We start from the raw sequence: 17,597 nt of genomic DNA, 5'->3' as shown, positions 1-17,597 counted from the left end.
AATGTGCGATAAAGTCAGCCAGCAATATGATGTGTGCTGATTTAATGTTATTAATTTCATCTTTATAATGTCATTCCCAGCTGCTGTCAAGGAAACTGTCACATTACTCCTGTCACATGCTGTGCCTTCTGCTCTGATGATTAAATAGATGATTCACATTGTTTGATTTTGTGACACTGCGTTCTAAAGACAGGGGTCTAGTTAAAGTGGTGAAGTCAATTCCTGCAGAGCTGGTGAATATATTAATATCTAATTTCAAGAAATTCATAACGTTGTCCTTTAACAGGTGGGCTTCCCTGTGATCTTACTAAATATAACAAGAGGAATGATAGAGTTTCACCTTGTGAGGGGATAGTGTCCTCGGAGCAGGACGGGGTGGTGGTCTCTGTGCTGTAGCCGCTGGAGTACTGCAGCGAGTCCCTGTTGCTCTTCTGCTGCTCCATACTCAGCCCTCTGGTCAGCACCATGGCCAGGTCGCTGGCTGCTGGAGAAACTTCCTCCCCATGCTGAAGCTACACACCGAGAGAGAGAGAGAGAGAGAGGGGATGCATTGGAAAAATCTTTCATCAGCCTTTTGTACCGCAGCTAAATTCAGACTCAGCACAATTATTAACAGATTTTTTTTAATTGCATTTGGGGAAGGAAAGACGTTTTACGAGTACCTTTGAGCTCACACATTGATGATTTGCGTCAGCATGGGCAGTTAATGCACTAATGATTCACAGTTAAGGGTAATATTAAAATAAATGGTTATCCTATCCACAGTTAATAAAAAAAGAAGACTTAATGTAAGCTGCTGATGCTTACTAATGACTGTGTGAATTAATGTCAATAGCTCCCCTAAAGTGAAGCCAAACCCTCTCTATCGCCCCCTGCTGACAAGTTGCAGTAACGGTCATAATGCCAGCCTCCTCCATGTTAACAGATGGGACATGAGTCAAACTATTAAATTAGAATAAATGTCGAATACATTTTTCTCAAACATGGTTTCTGCAGTTTTTGGTAAATTAAATGTGGTAGAAGAAGGGACGGTAAGTCAACACCGTGGCTCCGCCAGCCGATCCCTACTGTGCAGACTCTAGCTACAAATGTGCTATCAGCACCTGCCCCTAGAGATTATTTTGGTTCCACTTTTTTTACAACGAGAGGTCGTCTATCTTTACATACAGTCAATGGTATGGACCAAGAACCCAAGAAACTCTCAATCTCTCCACAACGGAGACATAAAACAAACGAAAAAACTCTGGTAAATGTAAGAAGTATAGCTGTTGTAGGTAATTTACCACAATGACATAGCATTTTAAAGGCCATACTTTACACGTAGTTTGTCAACATCAGCCAGCGTTACCTTGGCAGCGATGTTAGCTGGGGTCATCCTGGATCTCTGTGGGTCCTCGGGGTGTGATGGCCCTGCGTATCCCTGTGAGCTGGGCGACCCCTCGCTCTCCCTCAGTCTGTCCAGAGGCTCCTTTCTCCTCTGAACAGCGACTGCAGCCACCGGCTGCTCATACTGACCTGCTTTGGACCAATCCTGAGGAGGTGAGTCAAGTTAATAAACAGGAAGTTGCAGGTAGCATTAGCACGAGAGACTTGTCCACTCTCCAGCAGTTTGAAGCCCTTCATCTGAGTGCAGAGAGAGGGGGCCTGTGGGTGGATTGTGTCTGTGTGCGTGGAAGTTTGTGTGGTGCGTGGGTGTAAGTGGGCAGGGACTTTTGGGCGTTTGAATTTGTTCATGTTGATGAGTTTGATTGGTTAGCTCTCCACACCGTGCTTTGTTTTGGCCAATCTTCTGTTGGTAGATTGCAAAACCAATGAGCGAGACAGGGGAGGCAAAACAATATGCATGCACACACAGCAAGTGGGGATGAACACTTTAAGGAAGCAAAGCAATGTGGTTATGAATGAGTTAATCAGGTGATTTAAATTAAAAGAAAATGAAGCTTATGCATTAACTGAAACTGATCAAACAGAAGAAAAGGTGCAACTGAAGAAATGGGAGCGAATGGGAGAACAAACCTTCCAGATAGGAACCTTTGATGAGGGAGAGGAGGAGCTCGATCCAGGGGGGCAGTTATAGGGTGGGGACGCAGGAACAGGAAGAATGACAGAGAGAGGCCTGGTGGAGCCAGAGTGAGAGAGAGCGGGGCGGAAGGTAGCGAAGGACGTGCCAAACTGCGGGATGAGAGACACAGTCATCAGAGGAAAGAAACGACAGACATACACCAAGACAGAAACAGAGAGACAGAAGGGGCCAGCTGTGGTCGAGGAGGGACCCGTGGGCCAAACACATGAGAATAAAAGCAACACATGTATTCACACAATAGACACTCACACACCAAGTTCACAGTGTGAAACAGAGAAGCAGGAACAGATGTAACAGTAGAAATAGCCTTAAAACTAAATTAGTAACTTTTGTCTGTGAATCAAAATGACATGAGACACAAGCTCTACACGTAGTTAGTCTATGAACTAAGAGAGGCTACATTTAACAGCTACTTTAGATGTCTGATAGAGAGGTCATGGGATGTTAAAGCAGCCCAAAGCATTCATTTAAATTCTGATGGATTTGATTTGACAGCTTCACTGCAGTAACTCTGCATCATTGTAGCATGTGTTAAAATTCTATATAACCTTGTCTATATTGTGTTGATATAAGTCTATATTATTGCAGCACTGGTGTGGCGCCATTTCAGACTCTTCTAATGTGAAGTGATGGGGACAGTCTTGGATGCCGCTTATGCAAAACTTAGGGAAGCACTGTGTGCTGCTTTATATGAAAGTTTGGGAAGTTAACCAGAGATGCATTTTAACAATTCGTTGGCACTCTTAAGTCTATATGTCAAACTTTTGTATGATACTGTTTGAAAAGTCCTCTGATAAAGCACTGACCCATTGCAGCTACTTTTCGCAACAGCTGCTGTCATATTGAGTGTTTCTTTTTACCCCATCAACCACAAGGGGCAGCAACAAGCTTATTCCCCATTCAAAAAAAACCCACAATAAGCCAGTATACTGCTCTATCCCTTCACATTACTACAGTTAATGGTGGCTTACTGTTACGGATGTTGGCGGATGTTGGAACTGATATGTGAAGTTTAAGTGATATAAAGAGCAGATGAGCTTTATCTGTTTTATTATGTATGGAAATGAATGTGTGCAGAAGAAGCACAAGTCAGTGTGATTGTTTTGTAACAGCCTTATTGTGGGTGTGAAAGATATACTCAAGGTAACATGCGGGGTATGCAGTCCCTTTTGACAAGGCTTGTCTTCTGAAATGAGAGATGAATCGCACACTTATTGCTTTCAGAAGGCTCTAAAGGGTTTAATCAGCTGACAGGAAAGGCAGTCATATAAGCTGTTGTGGATGATTAATGCTGCGTAAATTCAGACATGAATATTTACTTTGCCTCGCAAGCATTGTTGGAGTTGTAATTTTTCCTGCTAACAGATGTATATACTGGTATAAGAATGTAAAGTGAAGGGGGAAGAGACAAGCTGTCAAAACACAAATGAAAGGACTCTATGTAGTGTGATTTTAAAGAGTGCACCTGCAACAACACTGTGGTGAAGTCAGCGCAGAATACAAGTGTTACTTAAGTTTGTTGTTGACCTGATCTGAAACAAAAAATGCAATAGTTTCTAAAATGATAGCGACTCTCTGCTGTGCCACATCACTACAACACCACTCTACACAGAGTGCCTGCAAATCGACGAGCCAATTCTTAGAATCATTTCTTTTCCTGGAAAGCTTGAAAATATATCAATTGAACAAACACGTCATGTCCGAGGCTCTTGTAAAGTAAGTATACTGGATGTTGATGGTGTTGCTTGACACTGTACCACAAAAGCCTTCTCTGCTGGATAGCCCATTCAGCCTCCACAGGGCGGCTATTGTCTGTTCAGCTGCAGGTTTAGCCGACCGCCCAGCAGTCACAGTCTCACACTGAGTTTCAAAAATCCATGAAACTCTTACAATAAAACTCCTGCTACTCTGCTAAAAGTAACTGATCATTTTAACATCATGTGTTGTTATATAATGACTGTATACAACTACAATTATCACAGCTGATTTTATATGCTGCTCTCTGTCACTAGAAATTACCTTTTTAAACATACATGAACAAATGATAAGGAAACAAATGTGTAACTAGCCAGCTTTTTGTGTAGATGAGTAATCTAACTGCAGAACAGAGTGCAGTATCTCCTAAGCAAACTTTAAAGATGGATGTATTAACCTTTAGGTCACAAAGTGGGTCTGCAGAGACGATCATCATGACACAAACCCCAAACCAAGATTAAACTAGAGTATTTAATAAGCATGGAAGATTATGCAAACAGGATTAAGGATCCAGTGAGTGCTCATGTTGCTAAATGATGCTAATTTATAGTTTTATGATAATTCTGTTTTGTAATCTTCTCTTGTTTGTTCTTTTTGTGACACTTTTTTATGCTGCTGTCTTGGTCAGAACTCACTTGTAAAATACATTTTGTTTATCAATGGGAATATTCATGGTAAAAAAAAAGGTTTAATAAAAAGGATTTAAGTAGATGTTTCATTTAGAGATGACTTCCCAAATGTTTGAATATCTCTCAACTCTGTGCTTTACACACATTGTATCATAGACTGATCAGGCAGCTTAAAGTAATAATCTCGAAGATTTTCATGTAAATACATGTCTGTTAAGTCACTATCTATCTCCGAATGAGGTAACACAATGGTGATTAAGTCTATGGCCCACTGACGAAAGCCTTTGCATTCGCAATAATATGGACTGGGTGTCTGTGGCGACATTCACGGAAAAAATCACAAGCGGCGCCCAGTTATACCACTTTCCCACCAAAATTACGTGGGTTTCTCACACCTGGGCAGGCCCGATAATAGATGCCGATTGTCTCTTTTCCCATTCCCAGTGGAGTACACTCCTTTCGGTCTCTTTTCTGCTGCATCACCGTCTGACGTCACAAACGCGCCGCAGACAGGGTTAGTAAACAGTGAAGATGTTACGGTGGTACGGTCTTTATTGTATCTATTACTCATTCAGCCTGTTTATCAAACTTGGCGACGACAAATTTGGAACGATGTTCGAGTGCTGCTTGGACGGAGACGGGTGGAATTTGTAGCTAAGATAACAAGGAGTTGCAGAAGATACCGACGGAGCATAGCATCGCGACAGAAATGGGGCGGAGATTAGCGTGTTGACACAGCTTTTGTGTTCCTGTTAATGCCGATCGGAGCCAAGGTGATAATTACCGGGGTCTACTGCAGTCATTTGACTCGGGTCTGAATGCCGATTATAACCTTTCCCACTAAGCAAAAAAGCCGGTTGTTAGTGGGTTTTTAGACCAGTGGGAAAGCGGCTTCAGTTGCGCGTTTTCCATCACCCAGCAGTGGTTGGTCTGCCAGAGAGGGTAAGCGGAGCTAAACGGCTGCTTTTCCGGTCTCTGCAAGTGTTGCAAGTAAACAGTAATCTACTATGAATAAACAAAGAAAAGATGGATGACTACAGATACAACTTCAAAAATAAGTGAAAATCCAAAGAAAAAGAAGCAAATTGGATGCTCAGATGAAAGCAAAGGAAAGCGACCGTCAGCGAGGAAAATCCAGAGTTACAACCGGAGCCAAACTATTTATCGCCAAAGGTGCCGCCAAAGAGAACGAAACTGATGTCTTCGAGATTACCACTTTAATGGGAATGTTGAATAAAGTTTCTTTTGTCACTTCTAGAGGACTTCTGGACACTGAAATCTTTTTTTTTACAGCTTTCTCGTTCTGTTGCTGTTGTGAAGATTAAGTGAAACTAATTTATCGATCTCTCTTATAACACATTTAAAGCTAGACATTTATAAAAGAATGCACATACCCTTGTGCCACACTTAAATTATAATCTCAGTTTCATTTGTTTTGAGCTGAGGATCTTTTATTGTCAGAATAAAGAGGAGTACTTACAGTGGTGGGGGAGCTGCATTCACTGACGGACTGGCACGTCTCTGAGGCCTCTGAAGATGCTGAGCTGGACGACTTCTGCAGCAGATTGAAAGAGGAAAACACAAAACTATACTCCAAATGTTCATGTGAGCATTGTGTGTTTGAAGCTTAAATATCAATGTTCCATAAAATCCATCAAAAACAAGCTAAAAATACCAGTGATGTGAGACTTTTCGGGTGGTGGTAAATCAATGTACAAAAATTGATTTTTCAGTGTAAATTCTGCAGCATGGCAGGGCACCAACATTTCACGCCTCAGTGTGTGGGTTAAAGGCATTGGTACCTGGCTCGTGATGTCTGAGGGCATGGGCGACGGGGGCTTGGAGTAGATGTTTGCATCCTGGGACACGAAGCCTGAATCGTGGGAGGAGACGCTGCTGAGGCGGTGGGCGGCAATGCCCCCCGGTGGCAGAGGCTGGTGCGGCAGGTTGCTGCGGTAGCGAACGGAGGAGGAGGAGGATGAGGTGGGTGAGTGGGGCTGGGAGCCTCCACCACCACCAAAACCAACACTGCCGCCTCCCCCTGAGGAGCGGGAGGCACTACTGTGGGCGCTGTTGACGCTGCTGCAGGGGGGGAAGGGAAGGTGGTAGGAAGAGGTGCAGAGGTACAGGGGGAGAGCGGAGTGATGGAGGATGGAGGTGGTGGTTGCCAATGTAGAGTAAGGACAGTATTTAGGGAGAAAGAGCATGGTTTTAGGGAGGTTTTGGAACAATTAGTCAGGGATTGTTGTTTGTGAAAATGATGAATGGATGATTGGAGGATGCATGGGAGGATTATGTGATCAGTTTACATAATGCGGTGAAGTTCAGGAGTAGTTTGCAGGAAGTTGTTGGTTCATCCGGTTAGAGAAAAACCCGCAATGTGATGAGACAGTCACAGTTAAAAGTGTTAAAGAGACCAAGAGATGAAAAGAAATCCAGGTAAGCACATAAACACCCCGCAGGAAAGAAAGAGGGCGAACCACAGGAGCGCACACACACAAGGTACAAACAGAAGATAAGACAAGTGACAAGCACAGAACGGGATGGGTGTGTGTGGTGAGGGAAGGAGGGGAGGAAAAAAGCCAGGTGGGAGGAGGGAGGGGGGGAGACAGAGAGTGTGTAAGCTTATGAGGATCCAGGGCACACACATACACACACACAGTAAACACTGCAGGCACAAGGCTGTGAACTTGCATGCTTTGAGCTTCACCTTGGGGCGAGGGCTACAGTACATGCAATCAGTGGCAGAGACTGATTCACACACATACACAGAGATTTCTTTCAGACAAAGAACTACAGAGATAGTATTCTAGTTTACAGTACTCCCTTAGCAGTAATATTTATGAGAAAAGTATATTTTGTCTTCTTTCTTTCTGTGTCTGAAGGCTGCATCATTTCAAACAGAGGATGACGGGACAAACAGTAATGATGGACCGACTCACAGACAGAAGGACTGACAGTCACAGTCACAGTGAAACACCAGAGAGGGCTCCTCTTTCTGATACTCACATTGTGTTGTTTATGTCTGTGTGCACATGTGTGTGTGTGTGTGTGTGTGTGTGTGTGTGTGTGTGTGTGTGTTTGTGTGTGTGTACCTGCACATGCTGCTCTTGCGGGAGCCAGAGCTGCTGGGGGAAGAAGGAGGTGTCTGATAGGACCAGCTGTAATCTGAGCCCTTCAGGTCCTTGATCACCTGAGAGACAAAGAGAGTGAGATACAGAGGTGAGTTTATTTATGTGTTCTGCATGTTTTCAGACATTAATCAATCAATCAATCAGACTTTATAGCACTTTTCATACAACCGTAATGTAACACAAAGTGCTTCACAAAAACAGAAAATCAATAAAAATAGTACAATCACAAAAAGAATGTTCTAAATAATGGACTTGATAAAACAGGAAACAAACCGAGGAAACGCTATCATGTATTTGTAATGAAGAAACACAGGAGGTAGAATACAGGTGGTAAAAGTCTGGATAGCAACATAATAAAATAAAATAAAATAAAAAGGAAGAAATAAATAAATAAGCTGATAAAACACTAAAAGATAATCAGGAATAATAAAATAGAATAAAACAATTAAAAAAAATCAATTAAACAGCCTCAAATGTAAAATGAATGAGAAAATGAATAAAGTAAAAAAACACAAGATAATCAACAACAATATAGAATATAACAATATATAAAAATCAATAAAATAAATAAAGTTACATAAAATAAAATATAATTAAAAGCCAGACTAATAAGGTAGGTCTTGAGTTTGCTTTTAGAAATATTGACAGATACATTAATTCAGTAAAAATACTCATACATCACCATTCACTATAACTATTAGAGTAAACGTTTCTAAAGCAGAAAAACACGTGCCCTGTGACTGTCATACTATCACATACAGTATAATTAGATTATAATTACTCGGTTTGAATGTCCTAGTTTGAGTTAATTTTGAGCTATTTTGTGGAGGACTTGGCTTAACAAGCATTCCAACCTCTAAAATGTGCAGAGGAAATTAAATGTATTATCATAAATTAAAGGAAAAAAAACAGCAAATGCTCAAATTAGTGAAGCTGGAACAATGCATGAAAATGAAACAAGACATTTGACCAACTGATTTATTGACTAATCCTTTCTGCTGAACATAGACTGTTGGCTAGTTTAATCTTTACAGATTACAGATTGTATTTCACAAGTTCCTTATATGTTCTGTGTTCAACAACGAAGCATGTTGTAGTGGAGTACGAGAGGTTCAACATTCTCTCATGTCACTCTCTGACATGTTGTCGGGCAGAAGTAGACAGTGCCATGAAAAAAAAATCAAGTAAAGTACAAGAGCCTCATTTTATTCCACTGGTGTGAATGTGTGAGCAGGATTGTGCGTGTGTGTGTGTGTGTGTGTGTGTGTGGTTGTGTGTGTGTGTGTTTCACCTGTTCACTAGCAGGGGGCAGTTTGTGAGGATCGGTTGTCAGCACAGTGAGGTCGTCGATGATGGCCTGGAGGTGTGTGATCTCTCCCAGCATGGCGATCTCTCCGTTCTGAAAAACACGACAGAAACAAGGACTCTGATTTCCTGCTGACCTCACTGCCTTTTAATCATGTTGTTCCTGTTTCACACTGAAGTCCATAACATGTCAGATTTTCAGTGTAGGGACTTGTTGACAATGACACATTGTACAACATACGTAGCACACATCAGACATGGCATGTATTTGATTTCTCAGCAAATGTCTTTTAGTTTCACTTAGTGAGACTGAGACTGTGACCTGGGAAGCTCTCAACATATTTACACATCAACAATATGATGGGCTATCACCAAAAGAGACATCAAGGTACATTAGGTAGGATGTGCCAATTAAGAGAGAGTCTCTTAAAGTCAAAATGAAATGAAAATGTAGTCAGAAAGGACCATGGGGCTGTCGAGTACATTCAAACATTACTCATTTTGGGTTTTTTTTCATGGATTACCATCACTTGTTTCCTTGACACTGTCTGCCCTTCTTCCCCTTCCCCCCACAATATATTGCCCCCCCCCCTCTCCCTCTCCTCACCACGACAGGCTGAAGGAAGCCGATGAAGGTGCAGAAGCGCCCCCTCTCCTCCACCAGGGCCCGACGCACCGCTTGCTTCTCTGTCTCCTCCATCAGCAGGCACATGTCTGTCACATCCTGCATGGCACTGTCCAGCTGAGGCTGCAGGTCCCCTCGGCCTGCAGGGGGGGTAAAGTGGTGGTCAGAGAAAACAATATTTGAGAGAGAAGAGAGGGATGTAGTTCGGAGGAGGAGAGAATGATGATGATTATGTTTGATGGGAAGCACAGAGGTCCATCAGAGGAGAAGGACAGAGAGATGTAAGAGTAGAAAGTGAAAGGGAGAGCTACGTGGATATTAATGTTTGCTTGATTGGAAATCTTTCCACCAGCCTCTGCTTCCCATAATGCACTGCTTCTTGATATCACTGGCACACATTATGAAATAAGTGGGACAAAGTGAGCAGAAACACCTTGTTTGATGGTTTAGCTCTGTACTTTTAATGGATCTGTAGTGTAAGTGCATTGTGTAATGTCATTGTATCATCTGTAATTGCATTGAACAGACAGTAGCCATCTAAATAAGATATTGTCCTGCATTCTATGTATGTAGGGACAAAAACCCATTGCCCCATTATAATACTGGCTTTCCCCTCCTTTGTCATTAAAAACTTAATAGATGAAGGAAATAAATCTACAGTGTAGAGGCATTGCAGATGATTGAGCTCCAAATTTGCAGTAGCATGTTTCTGGCCACTTGGGGGCAGCAGAAACAAGATACACGGCACTGAAAAATGTACCTTTTGTAATAGCAAACAGTTGCCTCCTTACTCCTGTATTTAATCCAGCTGATGGAGTAACATAGACATTCATCTGGAAATATATCTGGCTTTTTATCTACTAAAATTCATGACGGAAGCAGTAAGAGTGAACAGTTGCAGGTTGTGAAACTGAAAAATTGACTTAAAACCTTGAATTGCTCCGGAGAGCTGAGGGCTACTGCATATAGCTTATAGCGTTGGCACCAGGAATAGCAGGATTTGATAGCGCAAGGTTTTGAAGAGCGGTGAGAGCTAGCATGGAGGGGGGTGGTTCTGGGACGCCTGAGCTAACTGTTGAGCCTCCCCGAGGTGTCGTGGGCCTAACTTGATGAAACACCGGTGAAGGGAGGTGCCCACTCGACAACCCTGTTGATGTGCTGCCTCTCTCTGCCCGTCTAACTACAAGCTTAAGTTGTGGGGGCCGTTAAAGGCCATGTGGTAGGGTAGGTAGTATCAGCTGAGGGTTCGGGTCACCCGCTACCCTAGCCTTTATCCCCTATCTTCGTTGCTCTCTCTTCTCTCCTCTCTTCCGTCATGAAAGTAAGGGAGTAGGGGGAGGGAGAGCGTACAGCCTGATCCGGCGGGGGTGAGTGCTAGTGCCTGACAGGACACCTCACCCTGGCTCTGCCTACCGCGTCTTCTTTCTAACACACCTCTCTCTACAAACTCTTCTCTCTACCATTCTGTCTCTATTCCTCTCATGTGTTTAATTCAACAACATTACTGTAGTATCGGCGTTGTCGATACCTGGAGCTCCCATGGTGGAGCCTGGGTCTGTTGAAGGTGGTAATGCTGCTTGGGTTGCGGTGACCACTAAGAGTCACATGGTAGGTTAAGTATAAGTATTGGGATAAGGGTACAACTCCTCAAAACCCATCTATTCCACACAGCCTACAGCCTTTAACACCAGTCATTTAATGTGTCTAGTCTGTTTGTGAGTGTTCTGTGTTCCTCCTTGTAAAGCGACCTTTGGTCCCATGAAAGGCGCTATAAAAGTTAAAGTTATTATTATTATTATTATTATTATTATTACAAGGAGAGGGGTTTCTTCACTGAGCGCTTATGCTTATCATTAGGGCACAAGTATCTTGTGTTTTATTCAAATTATTCTCTGTGGACATGTCCTTATAAGAAACCTGCTTCCACATTTGATGCACTGGTTATATAAATATATGAATTAAAGCAGCTTTGAAGAATAAAATAGTGAGACAGCTTCATTACAAAAACGTCTCCTTATAGTCTTTTTTAAAGTATGGGCCAACAATTTAAAGTTGCAGTCTCATTTGAAAGAGCGACAGTCCAGGATACGTACATGTTTATAGCTGCATAGTCTTTACTTTAATCCCCATTGCCACTTTTTGGGGAGACACCCAATCTATCTAAAGCTGTTGCTCTACTGTGGTCTCTCCTTGTGTTAACTAAGACTTGGGCTAAATGTGTGTATAAAAAGTTGATCACAATGTTTCAGAGTTTATAATGTTGCCTCTGTGTGAGTGTGTCAGTCCACACCCAACATAATGACAGCACAGAGCTAAAACACAAATAGTGTGTTTCTTTCTTTAACTTCACTGCTGGCTGTTGTCATAACACAGCAACCTCTTGATAAAAAGAAATACATGTGTATAAGTATGATGTGGAAAATCTGAATACTATCTACTATTCACAAAATGTCATGAAATGAACTGAATGGGAAGTGAGACATTAAAAAACTGTGGTGTTACAGCATGCATCAAATATAGCAGAGATTTCTGCAGGAACCGAGAGAGAATGAAAGAAGCCTGCAGAGTCTATAGAGCTAACAGAAGCAGCTCTACAGGAGTCATGCAGGAGGCAAAAAAGGGAGGAAGTTCAATCGATCATGCATTGTCGGAGGTGAAACTGCACGGAAAGAAACTACTCCTACAACGATGAAACTAGGAGCTGCACAAAGGAGACAAAGATGAAGAGAAGTGTCTTCAGGAAATGTAGCGCTACAAGCGCTTTTTTTAAACAATAAAACCAGCTATCATATACAAAAATATTCCAAGCTTAAAATTGCAATTTGCAACTAGTTTGGAGGAACGTCATTAATCCCAAATTACTGAGTTAATCTTGTAGGTACCACAACACTATATTCCTTGACCCTTGTGTGTCAAATGAATAGCCAAACATGCGTACATACCTCGGTCTTTAGGGATGCATTCATTAAGTTACACATTAAAGCCCTCATCTCTGAGCTGCCATTGTCACACTTATGTTCGGTTTATACTTTTGAATATCTGACTGATCAGATGGCACAGACATATGGTATAATTGTCATCATCAGTTGCTTCTTCAATTTCTGAGTACATTTATCAAAGCCCTCCCACAGCAAAAGAAAAGTGCTGCCCTGCAGGTCACCTGAAACACTAGTGCATCAGTAAGCTAATATAAGGAAATGCCTATTATTTTGTGTGCATCATACACTGTATAAGTGATATTAACGAGCCTGACTGGAAAACACTGATGCTATCTGCAATTTCCATACACTAAATCCACCCTGTAAAGTTTTTTAAGGAAAGAAATGAGTAAAACAAAGCGGTACTAGAGACAGTTATTAAATATTAAATAGATGTAATATGGCACTGGGGTCTCTAAACATCCAAGATTGATTGAGAATGGCTTAATCTACAGGAGAAGGTTGGAAATGATGCGGCAGAGTTGTAGCGAGCGACAGGCTGATACTTACCCTGCATCTCTATAACAGGGGGACAAATACCACAGCGAGGGGGAGACAGAGAGACGGCAGCGGAGAGAGGGGGAGACAGCAAAAAGGAAGCAAAATAAAGAAAGAGAGAGAGGGGGGACAGAGAGAGAGAAAGAGGGGGGAGAGAGAGAGCAGAAATAGCAGAACTCAGTGTTAAGGTTAGTACAAGGAAGCCATCACCAGACAGCCACAGTGCCACACGTTAGAGCAAAATAACACAGCGGCAAACAAACACATAATTCATAAATAATAACACCAAACATCAGCACTGACAGGGCTGACCACACTACACTATAACAGCAAAGGACACTGCACTGTTTCCACAATAACTTTCACCAAATGTATTATTTATTTTTTTACGTGTTAATAACTGTATAGCAGGATAACATTTGACAGATCATTTATACTTTGCATAAAACAATAACATATCTCAGTACAAAAATGATCTCAGAGTTTTCTATGAAAGCACAGTGTATTTTTTAAAACGCATTTTATTTTGAAATTTATTTCACACACATCTTGCAGCTCCTTTTTCATCTGCCTGGCAACCGAATAGAAACAGTTTGAGAGAGAAAGCTCTAATTATTGGCTGCATCACTGAGTGAAGCGTTTCAGGACAAATGAGAAAAGACCTGCAATATCACCCAGAACCACTAGATGGCAGTATAAACCTGAATTAGACTGCATTTAGGCTGTGGTTCCTGACCGCAGTGAATGACTCAACCTCCTGTATGTGTGTGTTGGCATTGGATGTAACCAGTGTATCATGAGTCTGTTTTTAATGCTCTTATCATGCATTTTAATCAGACACAAAACATTATTCGATCCAAGTTTGGCTCAGGGAATATTGCCGTTGGTGTTGATTCACTATTCACAAGCACTTTTAGAAACAGTGGTGAGATCACAGAAGATAACAGAAGTTAAAATATATATATATCAAAGATTGGATGTCTGAAAGTATCTGCAGCTTCACCACAAGAGCTTCACAAAAAATAGAATATATTTTGAGTGACCTTGCAAGATGCTCTTTGACCTCTACAATCTGACCTCCTGTCAAATGTGTGAGCTGGTCTGCAGGACTGCTGACAGTTACCTTTGCGAGCCTTCTTCTGTAGCTTCATGGTGTCAGATGACTTCTTCTTGATCTCGTGGCGTGACCTCTTGTACTCTGGAAACAAGATGAACACACATGCTTTAGTAACAGGAATGTGAAGGCCTCGGTGTGACCTCATGTTATCTTATATGTCCAGTAGTTACTTAAATAGAAACGCTTCCAGAAGCTGTGCAACAAAGAGCTCACTGATGCAGACTTTATACTGATTGGAGAAATACAGTGAGTCAGCATTAAACAATACTTTTATATAAAGGCATGAGAAAATAAGTCTTAGACAGTGATTTCTAAGGAATCAATAAGCACTTTTGATCTTTTAATTTAGTAAGCAGGGTAACATGATAATACGGATTATTCCTGATAAAGCAGAAAGTGAAAAGCAGTAAAATCAGAGATGTGTCGACTCCATGTATTGAAGCTGTTCCTTGCCAGTGACCACACATGAACTTTCCCCCATATGAGCTCCTGTTTCTGTCTGTTTAATAACAAAAGCAGCATCAGAAAAATTCCGACTTGTGTCTGTTCACGTAGCGAGGATGGTGCAGGATGTTACCTGTCAGTCTATATTCATGCTTACAGCTCTTGTTCTGTCTGCTGTAGGTCAGTGTGAACATAAAACAGACCAAAACAACAACAAACTTGGTCTGGACTATAGACTGTTTAAAAAGATGGACGACATGACAGCTCCCTAGACATGAAGCCAAAACCTCTCTAGCGCCCCCTGCTGACTGGCTGCAGTGTAGGTCATAAAGCCCACGTCCTCCATGTTAACAGGCGTCAATACTGCGGCTCCACTTATCAATCTCTACTGGACAGACTCTGGCACCAGATGACATCACCAGCGCAAGATGGCAGCGCTGAGTATTTTGGTTTCTCTTTTGTACAATAAGAGGAGGTGGAGACGCGTCATCCATCATTATATACAGTCAATGGTTAGGACTAATGCTGCGTTCCAGACAACTCCAAAGTCGAGTTTTACCGACCTCCGACTAAAAAAAAATGTTATGGAACGCCATTCAAAGTTGGAGTTCCTACTTGTGAACTCGGAGGAGATTCATCCCGTCCGTCATGTCAGAAAAGGCCTCAGACCAAGGGCCAGATGGGGCCTGGGCCTCTCCAAACACTGACAATTTAAACTCCGTAAAAAACTAAAATACGTATCTAAAATCTGGAAACAAAAACCTATCAAAAAGTAATTGAAGTTACTCGAAAATGAGATGAGAAAAAGCAAGATCTGATGCAACTCAAAGTTTATTGAGTCCGAAAACGGAACCACAATACAACCAGAATCTAAGCCTGGGCAATAGAGACTAAATATACATTCACAGAGGATGGTCTTATGTTCCCTAAAGACGCCCCGCCTGATGCGGGCTCACAGATGCACAGAAACTCCCATTTTTTTAATATTACGTCTATTCTCTGATTATTTTTAACCGTGTCAACGAAACTGACCTTTTAGCCATTAAATGTCAATGTACGGTGTTGTCTGGTTTCTCCTTGTGTAAAAACATCCTGCTATTGTTGGCTACTGTCTGGAAAACATCTGACTCGTGATACGGTTATTTCTGACCAGAGGTCAGAGTGAATTTTTAAAAATCAATAAAACAAATAATTTTTTAGCATAAAGCACATTGATTTCAAATATTCTACTTGGTATATGTTTTTCACACAGATTATACGTTTTTCTTTATCATAATGTGGTTCACTTTCACCTTCAAGATGATTATACAGGCTCTAAGAATTTTTCCAACACATCTACCCCAGACTTCACAGAGAATCAGATGTCTGATGTCACACGACAATGGCCGCACCCATGGAGAACACATTGTTAATGGTAAACTATCAACTGAAAAGCAACGTTATATAAATTTGTCCGCATTTAATTGAAATAACAACTACTATCATAACGTAACACGTGTTCTGCATGAAAATGTTTATGAGAAATGTTGCTAATGTGGTATGGTAGCTGCTTACTATAACTTATCTCTGAAAGTTATCTTCTCTCCACAAAAGTTAAGTTAGGCAAGTAGGCTAAACTGCTGACTGTTAAATTGGCTAAAGACTTGCCACGGTCTCCATTCCTTCATCACGGTCGGCCATGTTTCTTCTTTACGTTTGTTGTTGTGTACCTGGAATGCTCTGAATTCAGATCTCGGAAAAGTCTACTGGGAAGTTCTCGAATTCCCAGTTGTCTGGAACGCAGCATAACTCCAGGTGTAAAAGCCCCCTCAGGCCAGGGTGAGACTGACATTAGCACTGCAATAAACGCATCTTTTGTATTCATTGCAAACCACTCTACAGGCAGGAGAACCAGACCCAAGGTCAGATTTTGCATCCTTATCTGGAAGCAACCTAATCCCTGGAACGGCAAATTAAATAGTTGTAAACGCACATTCCTGGTAGCTTATTTTGTAATGTGAAAAGTTAAAATAAACACTTCACCTTAACAATTGTTGGGATGAAAACTTTCAACAACTCTCTTATAGTTATAGAAACCGCTGAGCAGTGTTTAGGCTCAGATAAACCTTCATACTCATGGAAATATAACTGTAGTTAATGGATCTTTGATGGTCTCACTGTTGCTTGTAGTAACCTAACCCCTTGTATTTTCCTTGTTTCTTTCTTTTGGGAACATGATGTGAATACTTCTTAGTTTAAGAATTTAATTAAGCGTGCCTTAAATAACTGACCACTAAAGGATCTACAGTGAGACTGCACTGATCTCTTTTTTTTATCCAACCGTCACAGTGCTCTCTGAGCCACAGAGTCACAATCTGCAGTGCAGCAGGAAGGATATGGGGCAGGAATATACTGTAGTTATGCAGTTGTTTCATGAACTAGCATGATAACCTGTGATGTGTTTGTACCTTTGGCATGATCTTTATCCAGCTGGTTGGCTGTCTTCTTCCAGTCCTCAATCTTGTCCTGGAGAGGAGTGATCAGACTCTCCATCAGAGCACTGTAGAGGGACACAAGAGGGAGATACATTCATTAAGAGGAATTTAAGACACAATGCCAACAGCTCTGCTTTGTTTAGGACATGTATTTCCATTGACAAGAGGCTGACTGAGTGTAAACAGTAGTGACCTCTGTGTTCTAACCACTAAGCCCCACTGGAAAAGAGAAGCTACAGTATATTTCTGGGATGAGATCATTACATAAATTCCCTCCACGTGTCGCCCCGCTTCATAATTTAGGTATCTGGAACGCTGCCCACCCCCCAGTATCCACACATGCACACATATGTTATACAATGTGGGATATTTGAACATGTGCACAGACACACACTAGCTTCAAAGGGCCCCTCTCATCACCACGATCATAGATCATCATCATCATCATCATCAGCATCACTGTAATTGCGTTTGCCGTGGAAAAGTCATTTAAGCGTATGGAGAGTGTAGGAAAGGCAAACAATGGTTAAAAACAGACTCTTGGTGAGGTTTCCA

The 17,597-nt window shown here is 41.7% G+C and overlaps 1 protein-coding gene across 1 annotated transcript in view; it reads right to left on the bottom strand.

The window, feature by feature from the left end:
- mtss1lb (MTSS I-BAR domain containing 2b) overlaps positions 1 to 17,597 on the bottom strand; it is an 87,636-nt gene that overhangs the window by 10,323 nt on the left and 59,716 nt on the right. Inside the window, exons 5-13 of the mRNA XM_069666161.1 lie at positions 17,016 to 17,107; positions 14,131 to 14,205; positions 9,514 to 9,671; positions 8,893 to 9,000; positions 7,563 to 7,660; positions 6,270 to 6,549; positions 5,948 to 6,022; positions 1,349 to 1,531; positions 341 to 512 (exon numbers count right to left, since the gene is read on the bottom strand). Coding sequence (XP_069522262.1) covers positions 341 to 512; positions 1,349 to 1,531; positions 5,948 to 6,022; positions 6,270 to 6,549; positions 7,563 to 7,660; positions 8,893 to 9,000; positions 9,514 to 9,671; positions 14,131 to 14,205; positions 17,016 to 17,107 — 1,241 coding nt within the window. The remainder of the gene's footprint in view (positions 1 to 340; positions 513 to 1,348; positions 1,532 to 5,947; positions 6,023 to 6,269; positions 6,550 to 7,562; positions 7,661 to 8,892; positions 9,001 to 9,513; positions 9,672 to 14,130; positions 14,206 to 17,015; positions 17,108 to 17,597) is intronic.

This window comes from Semicossyphus pulcher, unplaced genomic scaffold, assembly GCF_022749685.1.
Source record: "Semicossyphus pulcher isolate SPU_LCO1_2020_fin unplaced genomic scaffold, fSemPul1.0.p SCAF_1, whole genome shotgun sequence".
NCBI lineage: Eukaryota > Metazoa > Chordata > Actinopteri > Labriformes > Labridae > Semicossyphus > Semicossyphus pulcher.
This window is presented reverse-complemented; position numbering and strand designations above follow the sequence as displayed.